Consider the following 14,561-nt stretch of genomic DNA (forward strand, 5'->3'; position numbering starts at 1 on the left):
CTCGCACATACGCGTGTGCGGAAGAAGGAAAGGGGGCTCGGCATAGGGGGAGGGCGTCACCGCGACGATGGCCGCTCTGCTTCGTCGACTGCGCTCCGTTTCCAATTCCCCGGCGCACGGGGCAGGAAAAGGTGATGCCGAACCAGCTGACATGTTCCTCATCCAGGTAATCGCGTTTGGCGAGGTCTTCGCTGTCCCCGTATGCAAGACGACCCCCGTCACCGTGGTGCTGCGCCACGTGATGGAGGCGACGGTGCCCGAGGAGCAGGCGGCGGGGCTTGGCGACGTGGAGGCAACGCTGTACTACAAAGATAAACCGCTCCAGCTCGACGCGACGATGACAATCGTCCCGCGCAATGCTATCCTTCACCTGCACTCGAGTGTGTCTGCCACCTCCTCGATACTGCATAATTGTCGGCACGGCGCCGTGTCAATGCTACCAGGCAGTCGGCGGCGGTGCGTCAACACGACGGTCACCATGCACCCCTGCCTTCGGAGCAAGCGCGTGGCCGGCGTCCGTGAAGTCTCCAACTCCCCCGCCTCTCACCGGCGATCGTCTGGCTTTGCTGGCCTCTCGTCAGATGGCAGCCCCCATACAGAGCGACACGAGAGCCCTACAGCCGCGAGACTCGGCAGCATCTCGGAATGTGCGTCCTCCGCTTACCACGAAACGGAGCGGATGAGTATGCCGACGCCGCCTGACGCAGCTCCAGTGATGATGTGGCCGCCGGCAATGCTTCCGATGATGTCTACTACACCCGTCCGGACAACTGCGGGGGCTGAAGTGGCCGACGTGGCGCCATGCTACTACTTCGTCCCTTGCGCAGACGCTGCGACGCGAGCACCGATACGACTGCTCCGCACCCAGGGACGCACCGAGTCAGCACCGTCCCTCACGGCGAGCCGCCGTCGAGACAGTGCCGTCGAGTTCGCGAACAGCTACCCCTACCCTCCGGCCGGCATTAGCCCGCTGGACACCGCCGCCATTGCTGTGGCCGACCCCTCATCGTTCTCCCCTCTTCCTTCACCCCCTAACGTGCCCGCCGTCACCGCCGACCGCTTCACCGGCAGCAACGACAAGCACTTGGCCGTGTACTTGCGTCTGCCACGCGACCAGGCAGCCGCATGCATGTCCGCTGCTGCCCTGAACGGTGATCGCAATATTGTCGTGAAGGCGGCGGAAGAGGACGGAGCGCCGGCTGAAGCGCTGCTGAATGCAACCACGTCGACCGTTGGGACCACTACATCGCGCGCCACCAGGGCGTACGTATACCGCAGTCTGCGCGTGTTGCGGGACTTCCCGGTGGGCACGTTGCGCGAGTTGTACGCGGTGCCAACCGAGCACCGTCTGCACGCCGCGCATGCAGAGGTGGAGGATGAGCGGAAGACCTTCCGCGAGATGCGCGTGGCGCCAAACACCGTCTTCTACTTCAAGAGGCGAGCTGAGGCAGGCGGCGACGCGGGTGTTGAGCAGAGGGGTAGCGAACACCCTCTCACACGCGAGCGCATCGGCGCTACCGCAGCAGTGCCGCAGCCGCCTCAGATGCAGGTTGACAGATGCACTGAGATGCATCACACCCCTTCCCCCATCGACTCAGCGCGCCCGTCGGCGGGTCGATCCTTCCCTTCCGCCCCTGCCCCTGTGCTCTCCGGCACCACGCCGAGCTCTCGCGCACACAGCCGCACTCCGAGTATCCCCAACAGCGGCGTCCACCCAAGCACCCTATCCATCTGCGAGCGCATCGACGCCTTCAACGGGGCTGCAGCGCACCATCCCTCCCACGACACTAGGCAGGCCGTCCGCGTGGTGGATGACGATGCGGAGGCTGACTCGGCACTGGCGCCTCCAGGCCGGCACGTTCTGGAGGGCGACAAGCAGACGATGCCCTCTGCCGTGTCTACCGAGGAGGCACGGCGAGCCGCCGACTCAACTGCGTTGCGCACTGAGGTGGAGACGGCGGGCCACCGGCAGCCGTCCCCAAAGCCCTGCGACAGCGCAAAGGGTAACAGCTCAGTGACTGCCGACTCGCCGAGAGGAATCAGGGCCGCGGCGGTGGACGCGGAGGTGCTGCGCGTTGATGCGGACGGCTGCTTGGGGGGCGATGCGGGTGAGGTGTCTGTCGCCGCTGCTGCCGCCGCGGGCTCTGAGGCATCGGGGCGGGAGCTGAAGAAGATGTATCGCCTGCAGCGTCGCTCCCCGGCAGTGGCCCCGGCGAACCCGACAACGTGCGCAGATGTGCTACGTGGCGAGGAGGAGGCGACAGCGGAGTCAGCCTGTACCACTGCCTCCACGCAGTTGCCCAAGACGAGGCGGCTCTCGAAGCTGGTGGCCAAGCTGGAGGGCCTACGCCGCCACCGGGTCAAGAGCACCCCGGCGTCTACAGCCCTCACGCCACCTCATCTCGCTAGCGAGGTGCTGCTGTCGGTGTCCGCGGCCGATCTAGTGCAGCCGGCGGTCGAGGTCGGCGAGCCGCACCAGTCCTTCACCGCACCTGTCAACGTCGGCTCTACTTGTCGACTCCATGCGGCCGAAGAGGTGGTCGACACACAGCCGAAGCGGAAACGGCCCAAGGGGCCTGTGAAGAAGTCTGTGGCCGCGGAGAAGGGAGAACAGCCGTCGAAGGGCACCCCTGCGCTGAGTCGCACCACCTCGACGGGATCTTTCACCACAAAGACAAAGCGCTCCAACAGCGCCCCATTCTTCAAGCCCCTGCGGCGCCGTTCATCCCTTCCGAGCAGGGATGACGGTGCCGCCCAGCCTCCTTCGTTCAGCAAGGATGCGTCTACAGCCACCCCGCTGGCCGCCGCGTCGTCGCTGACGCCGCCCTCCTCCGAGGAGGTGCTGAAGGCGCTGAAGCGCAAGTCGGTCCGCCTCAGCAGCAAGAAGAGGCTAGAGGAGACAGTGGGGGCTGCAGCCACAGCGACCACGACCATTGTGCCGTCATCAGGGAAGGTGGCGGCGAGAGCGGCTGGAGAAGCCGCCACAGCCGAATCGGTGGAGCGAAGTAAGGCGGGGGTGGAGTACACACCTGTGCCGGCGAAGGCGGCTCGAGAAGCCGGCAGTCCTTCGCGTGGCAGCGGCGCGTCGTACAGCCAGCGTAATTGCCGTGCTGGCGCGAATGTACCAAGCCAACCTGTTGCTTTCCTCGGCTCTGACCTCAGACAAGGCGCCGGCATCACTCCGCCCGCCGCGACGGCTCACGTTGCCGCGGCTAGCAGCGCCACTGTGGAGCCCGCCGTGCTCAGCTCCACACGTGTCCCCCCCCGACGCGACTCGCACATCCCCATCTCCATCCTCATCGCCCCGGCACGACCGCAGAGCGGCGGCCAGCAGCGCAAGAACCGCGCCCCCGGCAGCCACTCATCCGAACCAGCGAACCTGACCGCAGCCCTTCGGCGAAGCAGCGCGGAGAACTGCACCGCAGAGTACAGTGTTGAGAGCCCCAGCAGCGCGCATCGGCTTCGCATCACCCTCAGGGATCTACAAGATACCACTCGCTTCCATTACGGCATCCCTGTCGAGCCGGACTGCCCGATCGGATCGCTGCGAGAGTGGCTTGCAGCCATGCAGCGGCCCAGCAGCGGCGTCGGCAAGGCCGCGCCGGACTTGAGCGACGCGAAGCGTTACGGCATCTTCGTGGGCGACGAGCTCCTGCCTGCGGCGGATTCGGAGACTTTCGCGGAGGCGACTGGCAGCCGCAACGACATCATCTTCTCAATCCGTCCCTTACTAGGGGCCGCCGCTGCACTACGCACGCATCGCTGGTAATGGCCTGTGCCTGTGTGACCACGTGTTGGCTTGCGCAATATTTATGGTGCATGTACGCTGCCTACACCCTTCATGGCATGCATCCTCTTCCTCGCTGCCTCTCTGATGCCCGCCTCCTCTTGCACGCCCTCGGCCACCGGCAGGCACGCCCACAGCTCCCCTATTGATGGTACCTGAGAGGGAGAGAAGAGGCGATGCAGCACACACACACACACACACGCACACATGACTGCGCATTTATGACTCCTTTCCTGAATTTCGCTTACCTTTTCGTTTTTTTTCCCATTTGTGTGCATATGTCATCTCTCCTCTCCTCTCCTCCATTTATATATATTTATATATTTGTGAGTGCTGCGATCTGTACGAGCTGCCTGCGCTCGCGCGCGCCTGTGTGCTGCGCGACGCCTGGTAAGTTTTGTCGCTTCGCGTATGTGTATACATAAGTCTCTCTTGTGCCGTGTGCCTCTTTGTCCGTCTTCCTCTGTCGTTCCACAGCCGACGGGAAGCACAGATGGTGTCCCGCCTCTCCTACACTGCGAGGACCGCGAGACCCCGCTGCCGCCCCCCCTGCCTCCCGCTCCACCCACCCGCACATGCAGACCCGCCTGCCTTGGCTACGACGGTGCCCGGTATGCCATGCGAGATTCTCGGCTCGCTCGACGCTCAGAGCGCACCTCCTTCCACGGAGCGATGTGGTCGCAGACGTCTGGCTTGCGTTGCATCGGCCTCGCCCCCGTCGGGTGTCTATCACTGCCTCCCCTTGCTGTGTGCCCTCAGAGGTCCAGACGGTGGGCTGTGCGAGCGCAGGCGCACGTCTATGCGCGGACCCCCTGCCGCTGCAGACGTGGAGCAGCGCCCGACCTGCCGCGGCATGCGCTGAGGTGGCGGAGGAGGGCCGGGAGCACCCCAGACGGCAACGGCGTCCCGAAACCGCCCCCTGTACGTTCCTGCGCGAGCGCTGCCGAGCGCGGCCGGCATGGCGTATCGTGCCCGAGCAGTGCGCTCAGAGGTGCGCTGGGCACGCGTGAGAGGCGAGAAAGGCGCGCGGCGACTCAGACCCGTCGGGCCCAAAGTGCACGAGCGCGCGAGTGATGCGGCGTCTGCCACGTCGGACCGGATGGGGCTGATGAGGCGCGGGCGCGGCGAGCGGTATGAGGCGACCGCCGAGTCCGCCCGACCCTCACGTGAAGTGTCTCCGCGATGCCGAATGCCGACGGTCCGGGGCGACTCGGGCCGAGGGCCGGCAGACCGGCGGGGCGCGGGGTCTCCGAGGGCCCTGACCTGCGGCTGCCCGACATCGACCATGAGCTCATCCGGCATGCACCCAGGCCACCCGCCCTGCTACCGGGACCACAGGCGCCACTGCCCGTGCGCTCGAGCAGGGCCCTGGGCGCGGCCCGCCTGAGTGACGGCGTGTAGCCGACGCAGGTCCGTCTAGCAGCGATCGCGCAGCACACATCTGAAGACGGGACAGGGACAGGAAGCGCGTGCTGGGCGCACGGCCCCCGTGCACCACGACAGGCGGATCGTCTCTGAGCACGCGGATTCGCCTGTGGCGCCACGGGGGCGGGGGATGCGTGGCTGCATGCGCATCTATTGTGCCGGCGCACCCGCGGTGGTGGTCGTGGTGATGATGGTGGCGGATGCGCTTGAAACGAGGACAAATCTTTTTTCCGTTCGCCTCGCGCACTCACCAGCTCTCTTCCCCTTCTTGTAGTCCCCCTTCCGTGGTGTCTGTTGACCGCACTATCGCATCGCTCACTTCACCAACAGCTGTAGAGGAGGCGCATCTCACGAAGGCTCCTCGCCTGTGCGTGAGCTCCATGGAGGGAACGGGAGCAGGTGCCGTATGGGGCGAGTGCGTAGTGAGCGGTGCTCCTCGAGCCGCCATCTCGGACTTTTCTTCTGACGGTGCCGCCTACATCCAGAGGTCGGCGTCGCGTCTGCCTCTGCTCCACCCACCGCATGATTTTCTCTTCCACCTTTCCTTTCCCTCTCCTCCACACATCCCTTTCATCCGTTTCGCGTGCACGTGAACGCGCAGAGAGCGTTACACCCACCCACTACTACTGCCAGAGGCGTTCTTTACCAGCTCAGTCACGGGGCGCGTGAGAGCATACATGACGGGCTTCACGGACGCGCTGGTGCTGGAGGCCCCCGTACTTTGGTGGCCTGCAGTGGGTGACTTGCCCCTGTATCCGATAGACGACCAGCGATCCTTCGCGGCTGCCATTGCGGAGGCAGAGATGCCGTGGCCGCAGGCCGGAAACGATGGCCCCACTATTGGCACAGTGGGACTCTCACGGTTGGGTTGCAGCGTTATGATGACGGCTGAATGGAGCTGCCGTGACAACATCGATTCGGAACGGCCGCCGCTTGTGAGGGTGTGGAACCCGCTGCACGGGTGCGCGGTGTGCCTGCCAGTAAGCACCGAGGCCGGGCTTGGGTCTAATTTGAGCGCGCTCGGCTGTGACGTGAAGGGAAGCCGCAGTGCGTCCTTGACGGCGCTCGACTTGCGTCAGCTTACGCGTGAGGGGCGAGTGCGCGTGACGCACCGCTCACTTCATCAGGTCCTGAGTCGGTACTGCTGCTCACGGTCAGCCCTTCTCACTCGCATGAAACGAAGCGCTGAACAGCGGGAGGAGTACGCGCTGCTTCACCGCGCCGTCAAGCAGGCGCACTCGGCAGCGCTTAAGCATCTGGAGCGAGCCGCGCAGGCCATGGACGGCGTCTTCGCCAGCAGCTCGGGCTCAGGACAGACTGGTGTGGCATCCCCTTCCCCGTCGTCTCTTCTGTTTGTGGGTGACGCGCCTAGCCAGCGGCACCTGCTGCGCCTCCTGCAGGCGACCACGCCCTCAGCTGTGCAGGCAGCGAGCGACCGCGTGTTTGTGCTGGAGGTGCGTCGCCTTGACCTGGCAGAAGTGCTGACTCTCCTTGCAATCGAGGCGTTAGAGGTGGTGGAGGCGGTGCTGCGGCCGCCGCCGCTGAACGCCTCAGCAGCCACCTCCTCCGGCACGACGCGGTCCTCAGCAAAGGGCGCCGTGCATGTTTCCCCATGCCTGCTTGTTATTGTGGAGTCGCTGCACCTGCTGGGGGCCAACGCCAACGCGCTTGTGGCCAGCGTGACGCATGAACTGTGCTTGTCCTTAGACGCACTGCACGCCGGCCCCGTGCCGGTCCTTATTTGGTCGTTTGCGGAGGACTTGCGCGACATACCGGCGGCCTTGCTCACGCGCATGGGGGCGCAGCACGCGCAGCTCTCTGTGACAACGGCCGAAGACCGCACCGCCTACCTGGCGCGACGCTTGACGCGTTTGCCGTCGGTGTCGTCTCTGCCGCGGGCCGCATGTCGCAGGGCTGCACTGTCGGTGGCCAAAAGCACAGCTCACTGGACGGTTGATCGGCTGGTGCGGCTGAGTGATGGGGACCTCGCCAATATGCTGCCCTCCGCTCCTGCTCCTGCCGGGAAAGCAGACCGTGATGCCTCATGTCAAACTCAGCGGCAAGGCGAGGAGTGGGGGAGAGCTGTGGGTGCGCGAGGGATGCCGGGCGGCGCAGATGCCATCGCGGCTACCGCGGCCAACGCGCGACATTTAGAATCTCCGCTGCACGACGTGTATAGCCGCCTCTACGGCGTAGAGGATGCGATACGCAAGGTGGAGGAGCTGATCGTGTGGCCACTGACGCATCTTGTCCTCTTGGGTGAACTCGCTATTCCGTGCGCGAAGGGCGTTCTTCTCTGTGGGCCCAGTGGGTCCGGCAAGACGGCGCTGCTGTCCTGCCTGGTGCGACGGCTGCAGCTGCCAGACGCGAGGCACATCCACGTGATGTCCGTGGATGGACTCTCCTTCGTGGAAAAGGAGGTCGGCCGCACCGAGAAAAATATCGCGCAGCTCTTCGAGACCGCACGCTCCTTTGCACCGACGGCACTGTTCATTGATAACTTCGACTCGCTGGCACCTCCGCGCGGGCGGACGACGGCAGAAACAAACACGACTGGCGATCGCACGCTTAGCACCCTCCTCACGCAGATGGACGGCATCGGCGGTGGGCAGGCGGATCGCGTCGTCGTCGTCATCGCCTCAGCTCCCTCTATTGACACGCTCGACCCGGCTGTGTACCGTCCTGGGCGGCTTGACGTGCACGTGCAGTTAGCTCCTCCTTCCGCGAGTGCCTCGGCTGCCTTCATGAAACGTCGACTCCGCGAGTTCGTGGCACATATGCAGCAGCTGTGGAGGCCTGATGATGCACCATCCACTGAGAACGCGTCGGCGACTGCGACGATGGCGGTGCTTGAGCAGGTCGATCAACTGGTGGATGAGTACCTCTCGAATATAACAGCGAGTAGGGAGACCAGGGCAGATGGCGCTGCAGCTCCGCTGCTTCGGCCATCATTATCGCCAGCTGAGGTTACGGCGGCAATACGTGAGGTGATGCTTGCCGTCGTGGCGCGTCTGAATCGACATGACAGCCCTCCGTCAGATTGCACGCCGCCATCGCCTGACGAACTCATGACGTACGAAAGCAGTGATGTCGTGCGCGCCGTGCGAGACGCCATCCGCCATCTATACGCCGCCGCTTAGCAGGACGACAGCTGAGAAGAAGGCGACGCAGGCGAGGACCAGCGCCTCCAGCCTGATCACCGGAAGACGAATGATTCCGACGCTGTGAGCTGCACTCCGGCGCGCTGCAACGCTTCCCCCCCCCCCCATACACATACACACACACCTGCTCTCGCGCCGCACCGATTGCCACGGCTTACCGCGGCTGCCACCTCTCTTCTCCTGCCTGTGCGCGGGTAACGTTAAGCAGCACACGAAGCGAGCATCAATCACACCTCAAAGTTGTCGGCCCCCTCTCTCTCGCAGACTTGCGCGTTCAATCCTCTTCTCTCCACCCCTCTCCTCCTTCCTCACACACACACACTCTGCGAGTGGCAGTGGCGCCCGCGCCTTCTGCTCTTGCGCGTGGCGGGTCTGCACACAGGCGCACACTGAAGAACACTTCAGTGTGCCGAGCGTCTCTCTGACTCACTCCCACTCCCTCGTCCCCTCTTCCCCGCCCGTCGGCTAACCTGCACGTGCTCGTCGCACAGCCGTGACTGCAGACGTGCCATCCTTTATGTTGCGAGGACCCTCCCCCACATATCCGCGAAGTGTCATGCCCGACTCGGTCGCTGGCGCTGCATCTGCCCATCTCGCATGTGCACTGCACGCGGCGGGCGGCAGCACGCTCCAGGAGCGGCTTACCGTGCGGCACCGGGAAGCCATTGAGGCTTTCCGCACCAGCGCTCGGTCGTTCAACGATAAGGTCGACGCTGCACAGCAGGAGCGCATAGCGCTGCTGCATACCTCAGTGGCTGAAAGCCACGCTGCTACTCGGTCAATGATAGCCCAAGAGCAGCGACGCCTCTCTGAACAGCAGGCCGAGGCCGAGGCGCACAACGAGACGCTTCGGGGCTCTGACCCGGATGCAGTTCTCTCAGTATGCACAAGCATGTACCACTGCTCCGCTGCCGACGAGCAGGGCCGGGAACGTGCCATGGCTCTCATGAAGCACGATCGACTGCGCCTTCTGCAGCACCTCGTAGAGATGCGAACGCACTACTGCAGCCGAATGGCAGCGATCGATGCGTGCTTCGCAGACATCGCTAATGCGGAGGAGGCGCGCCGTAAACACATACAGGCAGCGGTGCACGAACTGATGGCTAGCCTCACGCGCATCGCTGTCAAGAGCACAACCGAGTCACAGGTGCTTGCGCAGCGCATCCTTCACCACACAAATGGGCAGCTCGGCGAGAACTACTTGGCTATGCAGACAATGGCGACGCAGCTTCGGCAGCGAGAGCTATACAGGCATGAGGACTACCAGCGCACGCTCGTAGCCGTCTACCGGGACACGCAAGTGTGTATGGCTCAGCAGCACGTCACGTGGTGCATCACAGCCCTGCGCTCGGCTCTATTTCGCCGTCCGGAGGGACGGTTGCAGTCGGCACAGGCAGCGGGGCAGCTCATTGAAGAGATTCGCAGCGAAGCTGAGGGACTCGCTCGCGGGCTGACGGAGGTGGTAGACTCCCTCGACGTCGCACAGCCGCCTGCAGTCACCGCCGAGCTTCAGGTGTGCGGTGGCAGTGACGCGAACGGATGGCTGCGCTGCTTTGAACCGAAAGTGCATCGACCTGTATTCGTCGACGAGGACCCTCGCGCGGTACTGGAGGAGTGGCAGATGCACGTGAGCATTCTCCTGCGGCACTGCGGTGCCCGCTGTAACGATCTGGTGGCTCGTGTGGGGGCTGAAGAGGCTGCGCGCGCGAGTATGGCGGCTGCGCTGGCGGCGCGCACCCTCGCTGACGTGGAGGCAATAGCGCATCCGCTGAGCGAAGAGCCAGCTCTGCTGCAGCGTGCGTCTCTTGCATACAGCGACACTGATAAGAAGACGGAAGATGTGCCATCCCGCGAGACGGCTGGCTTGATCGACGAGGTACTCCTCTCCCTCACTCATGCGCATCCCGGGGTGCTTGCCATGGTGCAATCCGTGGCGCAGTCCGATGCATGGATGCCGTGTGTGCCGACCATCGAGCGGGAGGGGAACTGGTTTGTGAACCTCGTGTCACGTGGCCTGCGGCGCGGTTACGCCCAGTTCTGCGCCGACGCCGCCACGTCGGCCGGCAGCATGCTGGTGAGCCTGGAGGGGGCCACTGACGTCCTCCTCGCCACTGCCCGCGGCCTCCTCGGAGTCATGCGCGGGATCTACGCCCAGTGGCACGAAAAGGAAATGGATTACCGCGACGAGGTGGCCCGGTTGGAGCTGCAGCTATGCACACTGGAGGAAGAGCTGCGGCAGCAGGAGACGCCAGCGGGCGCAGAGGAGCGGTACACAGCGGGGCTGATGCTCCTCCAATCGATCGCCGACACCCACACCCGCTACTACGATGCCGTTCGCAGCCGTGTGAAAACCGCGACCGCAGACGTGCTGCAAGCCGGCCAGACGTGTGTGGGGGAGCTGAGCTGGCAGGCAGGGCTGTCGTGGGCCCGGCTGAGCTCCTCCGATGAGGTTGCGGCGCTGGAAACGCCGCCGCCGCCGCTGCCGCTGCAGCAGCAGCAGCGCAAGCATTCTGGCGGTGCCCTTCACGCAAGCTTCCACAGCGTGGGCAACACTGACGACGCCTTCGCCAGCTCGCTGGATGAGGCCGTGGAAGCTATGGACCCCGCCACTGCCGCACCGCGTTGGTTCACCTCACAGGGTGGGGAGGAGTTCACCATTAGCTCCGTCGCTTTCCGTTTCGTTTGCGTCACTAGACTTAGTGGCGGCGGCAGCGGCAGCAGTGATGCAACTGCGAAGGCTGACGCGAGCCTGCATGCCTTCGATGACGACAAGCCCGCATCAGCCGGGGCGTCTCCGGGCGCGGCGTGCCAGCAGCTCTACCTGGAGCTGCTTCCCGAGCTGAACCCCGTGCGGCAAGACGTCGGACTGTTCCTTTCTCAGTCGCGGATTTCAAAGTGGAAGGCGCGTCTCCGGCGTGCGCTCATGGAATGGGGCCTTCGGCTGCAGCGGCATGCGTGGGAAAACTGGCGACTGTACACCGCAGCGTTTCAGGCAGATGTGCAGCACCGCGTGACGGAAGTGCTGCGGTACCATCGTCGGCGCCCTGCGACGCTACAAGCGAACGTCTACGAAGCCCGCGTGCGCGAGTTGATGGAGACAAAAAATAAGGGCGACAAGATGCTCGCGCGGATTGCGGAGCGCGTGTCGCGCTTGCAGGCCTTTCAGCACACCTTCCTTACCCAGACGCCTCACAGTGAGTCGGACGAGCTCCTCATCCGTGAGCGCGCTACCCTAATGGCGAAAGTGCGCGACACGATGTCAATGACGACTGTAAAGGTGCTGGTAGGCCGGTACGACGCCCTCTGCGATCAGTACCGCACCGCGCTGGCAGACCGCTGCGCTGAGGCGACGCGCGACCTCGAACAGGCCCAAGCGGCCATCGAGGATGACTGCGCACAGCTGCTGCGCGACCAAGCTGCCGAGCGGTGCGGCGGCGGTGCGACGGCGACGCTGCCGGCAGACGACCCGCTGCAGCTGCGTGTCGACTGCCTGCGTGCAGAGGTGCTGGAAACGTTCACAGAGCTGCGCAAAGTCGTGGGGGATCAGCAGCAGGCGCGTGATGAGGAGGTTGAGAGCTGGAAGGCGACGTGGGCTCGTACGGTGGAGCACAGCAGCGCGGAGCTCAGCCTGTTTCAGAGCGTGCAAGAGGGGCTGGCCCGACTGAAGGCGCAGGTGCAGGCGCTGCTCACAACGGCGGCAACGGAGGAGGCGGAGCTTTCGGCGGCGGTGGCGAGGGTGGTGAGGGTGGTGGACGAGGCCTCCGCCGTGCCTGTAGTCGACTTGGGGGCTGCCATGCACGCATTGTTCAAAAAGGGTCCCTTGGCCACCTCTCCGGAGGGCGACGGTGTGGGTGAGACGCCGCTGACGACAGAGGATGTTCAGCGCATGATGGAGCACAACCTCATGCTGACCAAGGCAAGCCAGCGGAACCGAGTCCAGGCTTCTCCTGCATGCAACATGCTCGCCTCTCTGGACGAGCTTCGTGAGCTACTGTACACGCGAGGGTGTCGCTTGGGGCTGCTAGCACACACAGTGGAGATGTGGCGGGTGCCGCCGATGCACTATGTGTTGCCAGTGGCGCTCGTAGAGGAGGACTCTGAGGGGATGCGCAACCGCTCTGGCAGCCGCAGTGCCACTTTGAAGGCGGGGCGCCGCGCCAGAGACGTCCAGGGCGCTACCACTGCCGCCGCCGCCGCTGCCGCTGCCGCTGGACATGCCATCATGCCCCTCTCCACGCCAGCGTCGTACGCGGAGCAGGTGGCGCAGTTGTCGATGCAAGTGCAACGAGGTGCAGAGGCGGCGGCCCAGCCTCACGTCCGCGCCTTTTCGGGCGACATGTGGCGCCGACTCCCTGGTATGACTGGCGGCACGGCAGAGCACTTCAACGCCGCCGTCGCGGCTCTATGTCTGGAGCAGGAGGAGCGTGTCAAGTCATACACAATCAAGGCAGGGCAACCCTTTCGGCAGCGCGTTCAGGAGGTGTGGAACGCGCTGCAGAGAACACCATCTCTCCTCGTGAGCACGCTGCGCGCGGAGGCCACCACCTCGATCCTCGATCGCGTCGAGGCGGTGCTGCGGCCATGGCTGCTCTTTCAGGCGCAGAGCAGCGAGCAGTGGCGTGCGCACAAGAGCGCGGTCAAGCTCTCCTTCGCCCAGCAGCTCAACTCCACTGCTCTCACGTCGTTGACAAACGCGGAGGCGGCTCGCAGTGCCTCGGCGGAGTCGGCCCTGCAGCAGGTGTGGGCCTGGTGCCTGCGAGAGGTGGAAGATGAAGCCGGGTTGCATGTGGCTCGCTGCTGGACTGCCCTGCAGTCCTACGCGCACCTTCTCAAGGGGGTGGTGACTCCACAGCACCTCGTCCCCACAGTGGAGGTGGTGCAAGGCGGCCACCACCGCGGACTACGGCACCTGCTGCAGCTACGCGCGCAGCATGAGCGGGCGGCCGCCGAGTTGGAGGGGATGCCCGGCGTGAGGAAGGATCTGCGACTGCAGGAGACGATGCCTCTGCACCGCGCCGACACCTCTGGCGCCAGCTCCTCTTCGGCTAGTAAGCGCCACACCGGCGCAGCCGCCGCAGCGGGTGCATCAGCGATGGAGAGCGCGGCGCTCGTGCAGCTCTCGCAGTGGAGCGACATCGAGCTACCTGGGCTGCCACTCAACACCTGTGCCCCGCTCTCGCAGTACAACGCGCACCACCCGCAAACTGTCATAGCCCCACCTCTCACAGCAGCCGTGTACGTGCCAGCTGCCGCCCGCCTTCCCAACGATGGCAAGGCGCCGCAGGGCCCCGGCAATCGGCGCATCTCTGCGGTGACCTCGTCCACCTCAGGAAGTTCAAGCGGCCGCAAAGGGCATCCATCGATGGCGACAGAGGCGAAGGCTGCCGTTGCTGTTGCCGAGGTTTCGGTTCCGCTTCTCATGCCACGGGCCCCACTCGTGCTGGAGTGCGTGCAGCTCCTCCGTGCCGCGGTGCAGTCAGTGGGCGCGCAGGGCAACGATGCTGCAGGTGTCCTCAGCGACGCGTTCGATTTCTACCAGCGGCAGGAGGCGCAGTGGCAGCAGACGTGGGCGCTGACCTTGAAGGACCTGACGGCCATGTAGCAGGAAAAAAGCACAGGGCGTGGTGAACGCTGAGCACGATGGCGCGCGCTGGCCTCCTCTGTCTCGTCTCTGCGCCGTCTCTCTCCCTCTCTCTCTCCTTCATGAAGGCCCCCCTCCCCCTCCCTCCGCGTCACCTTCAATCTCCAAACATAGGATGTACAGTCGATTGCAGTCACTACTGCCAACGTGAATCAAGGCGGTGGCACGCACATACACACACACTCGCACAGACAGACGTGCACATACGCATGTCTGATATTTTTCTTGTGTGTGTGTGGCGCATCTATTGCTGTTTGCCGCCGCCTATTTTCACTCCCCCCATCTCTGGCCTCTCTGATGCGTGCGTGTGCTTGTGAGGTGACGGAGGCACCGTGCAAGCGAGTTGGGGGATGGCGAGGCGCTGCTACTGTGAGACCTCAGGCTCTCTTGTCAAAGAAAGAGTGATGCAGTGCGATCGTCACGGCGGCGACATGCGCGGCTGAATCGCCTCTGCTCCTGCGCGGACGAACGGGCGTGTGCGCAAGTGAACGCTGTGCAACGGGCGTGCGCCTTCGGGTACAAATCGTACGGACTCCCGTTTCTGCGG

General features: G+C 64.5%; 3 protein-coding genes across 3 annotated transcripts; all 3 read left to right on the forward strand.

The window, feature by feature from the left end:
- Window positions 1–67: 67 nt before the first annotated feature.
- On the forward strand, window positions 68–3,769 carry LSCM1_06480 (uncharacterized protein; the record flags this gene model as incomplete). Its single annotated transcript, XM_067323905.1, has 1 exon — window positions 68–3,769. The coding sequence occupies one exon, from the start codon at window positions 68–70 to the stop codon at window positions 3,767–3,769; it is 3,702 nt and encodes a 1,233-aa protein (XP_067179219.1).
- Window positions 3,770–5,889: 2,120 nt separating this feature from the next.
- On the forward strand, window positions 5,890–8,352 carry LSCM1_06481 (uncharacterized protein; the record flags this gene model as incomplete). The annotated part of the gene is made up of 1 exon (XM_067323906.1): window positions 5,890–8,352. One exon carries the CDS (start codon window positions 5,890–5,892, stop codon window positions 8,350–8,352), a length of 2,463 nt encoding a protein of 820 aa, XP_067179220.1.
- A 577-nt stretch (window positions 8,353–8,929) lies between these two features.
- Window positions 8,930–13,975, forward strand: LSCM1_06482 (uncharacterized protein; the record flags this gene model as incomplete). Its single annotated transcript, XM_067323907.1, has 1 exon — window positions 8,930–13,975. One exon carries the CDS (start codon window positions 8,930–8,932, stop codon window positions 13,973–13,975), a length of 5,046 nt encoding a protein of 1,681 aa, XP_067179221.1.
- Between the last annotated feature and the right edge of the window lie 586 nt (window positions 13,976–14,561).

The sequence above is a fragment of the Leishmania martiniquensis genome, chromosome 20 (genome assembly GCF_017916325.1).
Source record: "Leishmania martiniquensis isolate LSCM1 chromosome 20, whole genome shotgun sequence".
NCBI lineage: Eukaryota > Euglenozoa > Kinetoplastea > Trypanosomatida > Trypanosomatidae > Leishmania > Leishmania martiniquensis.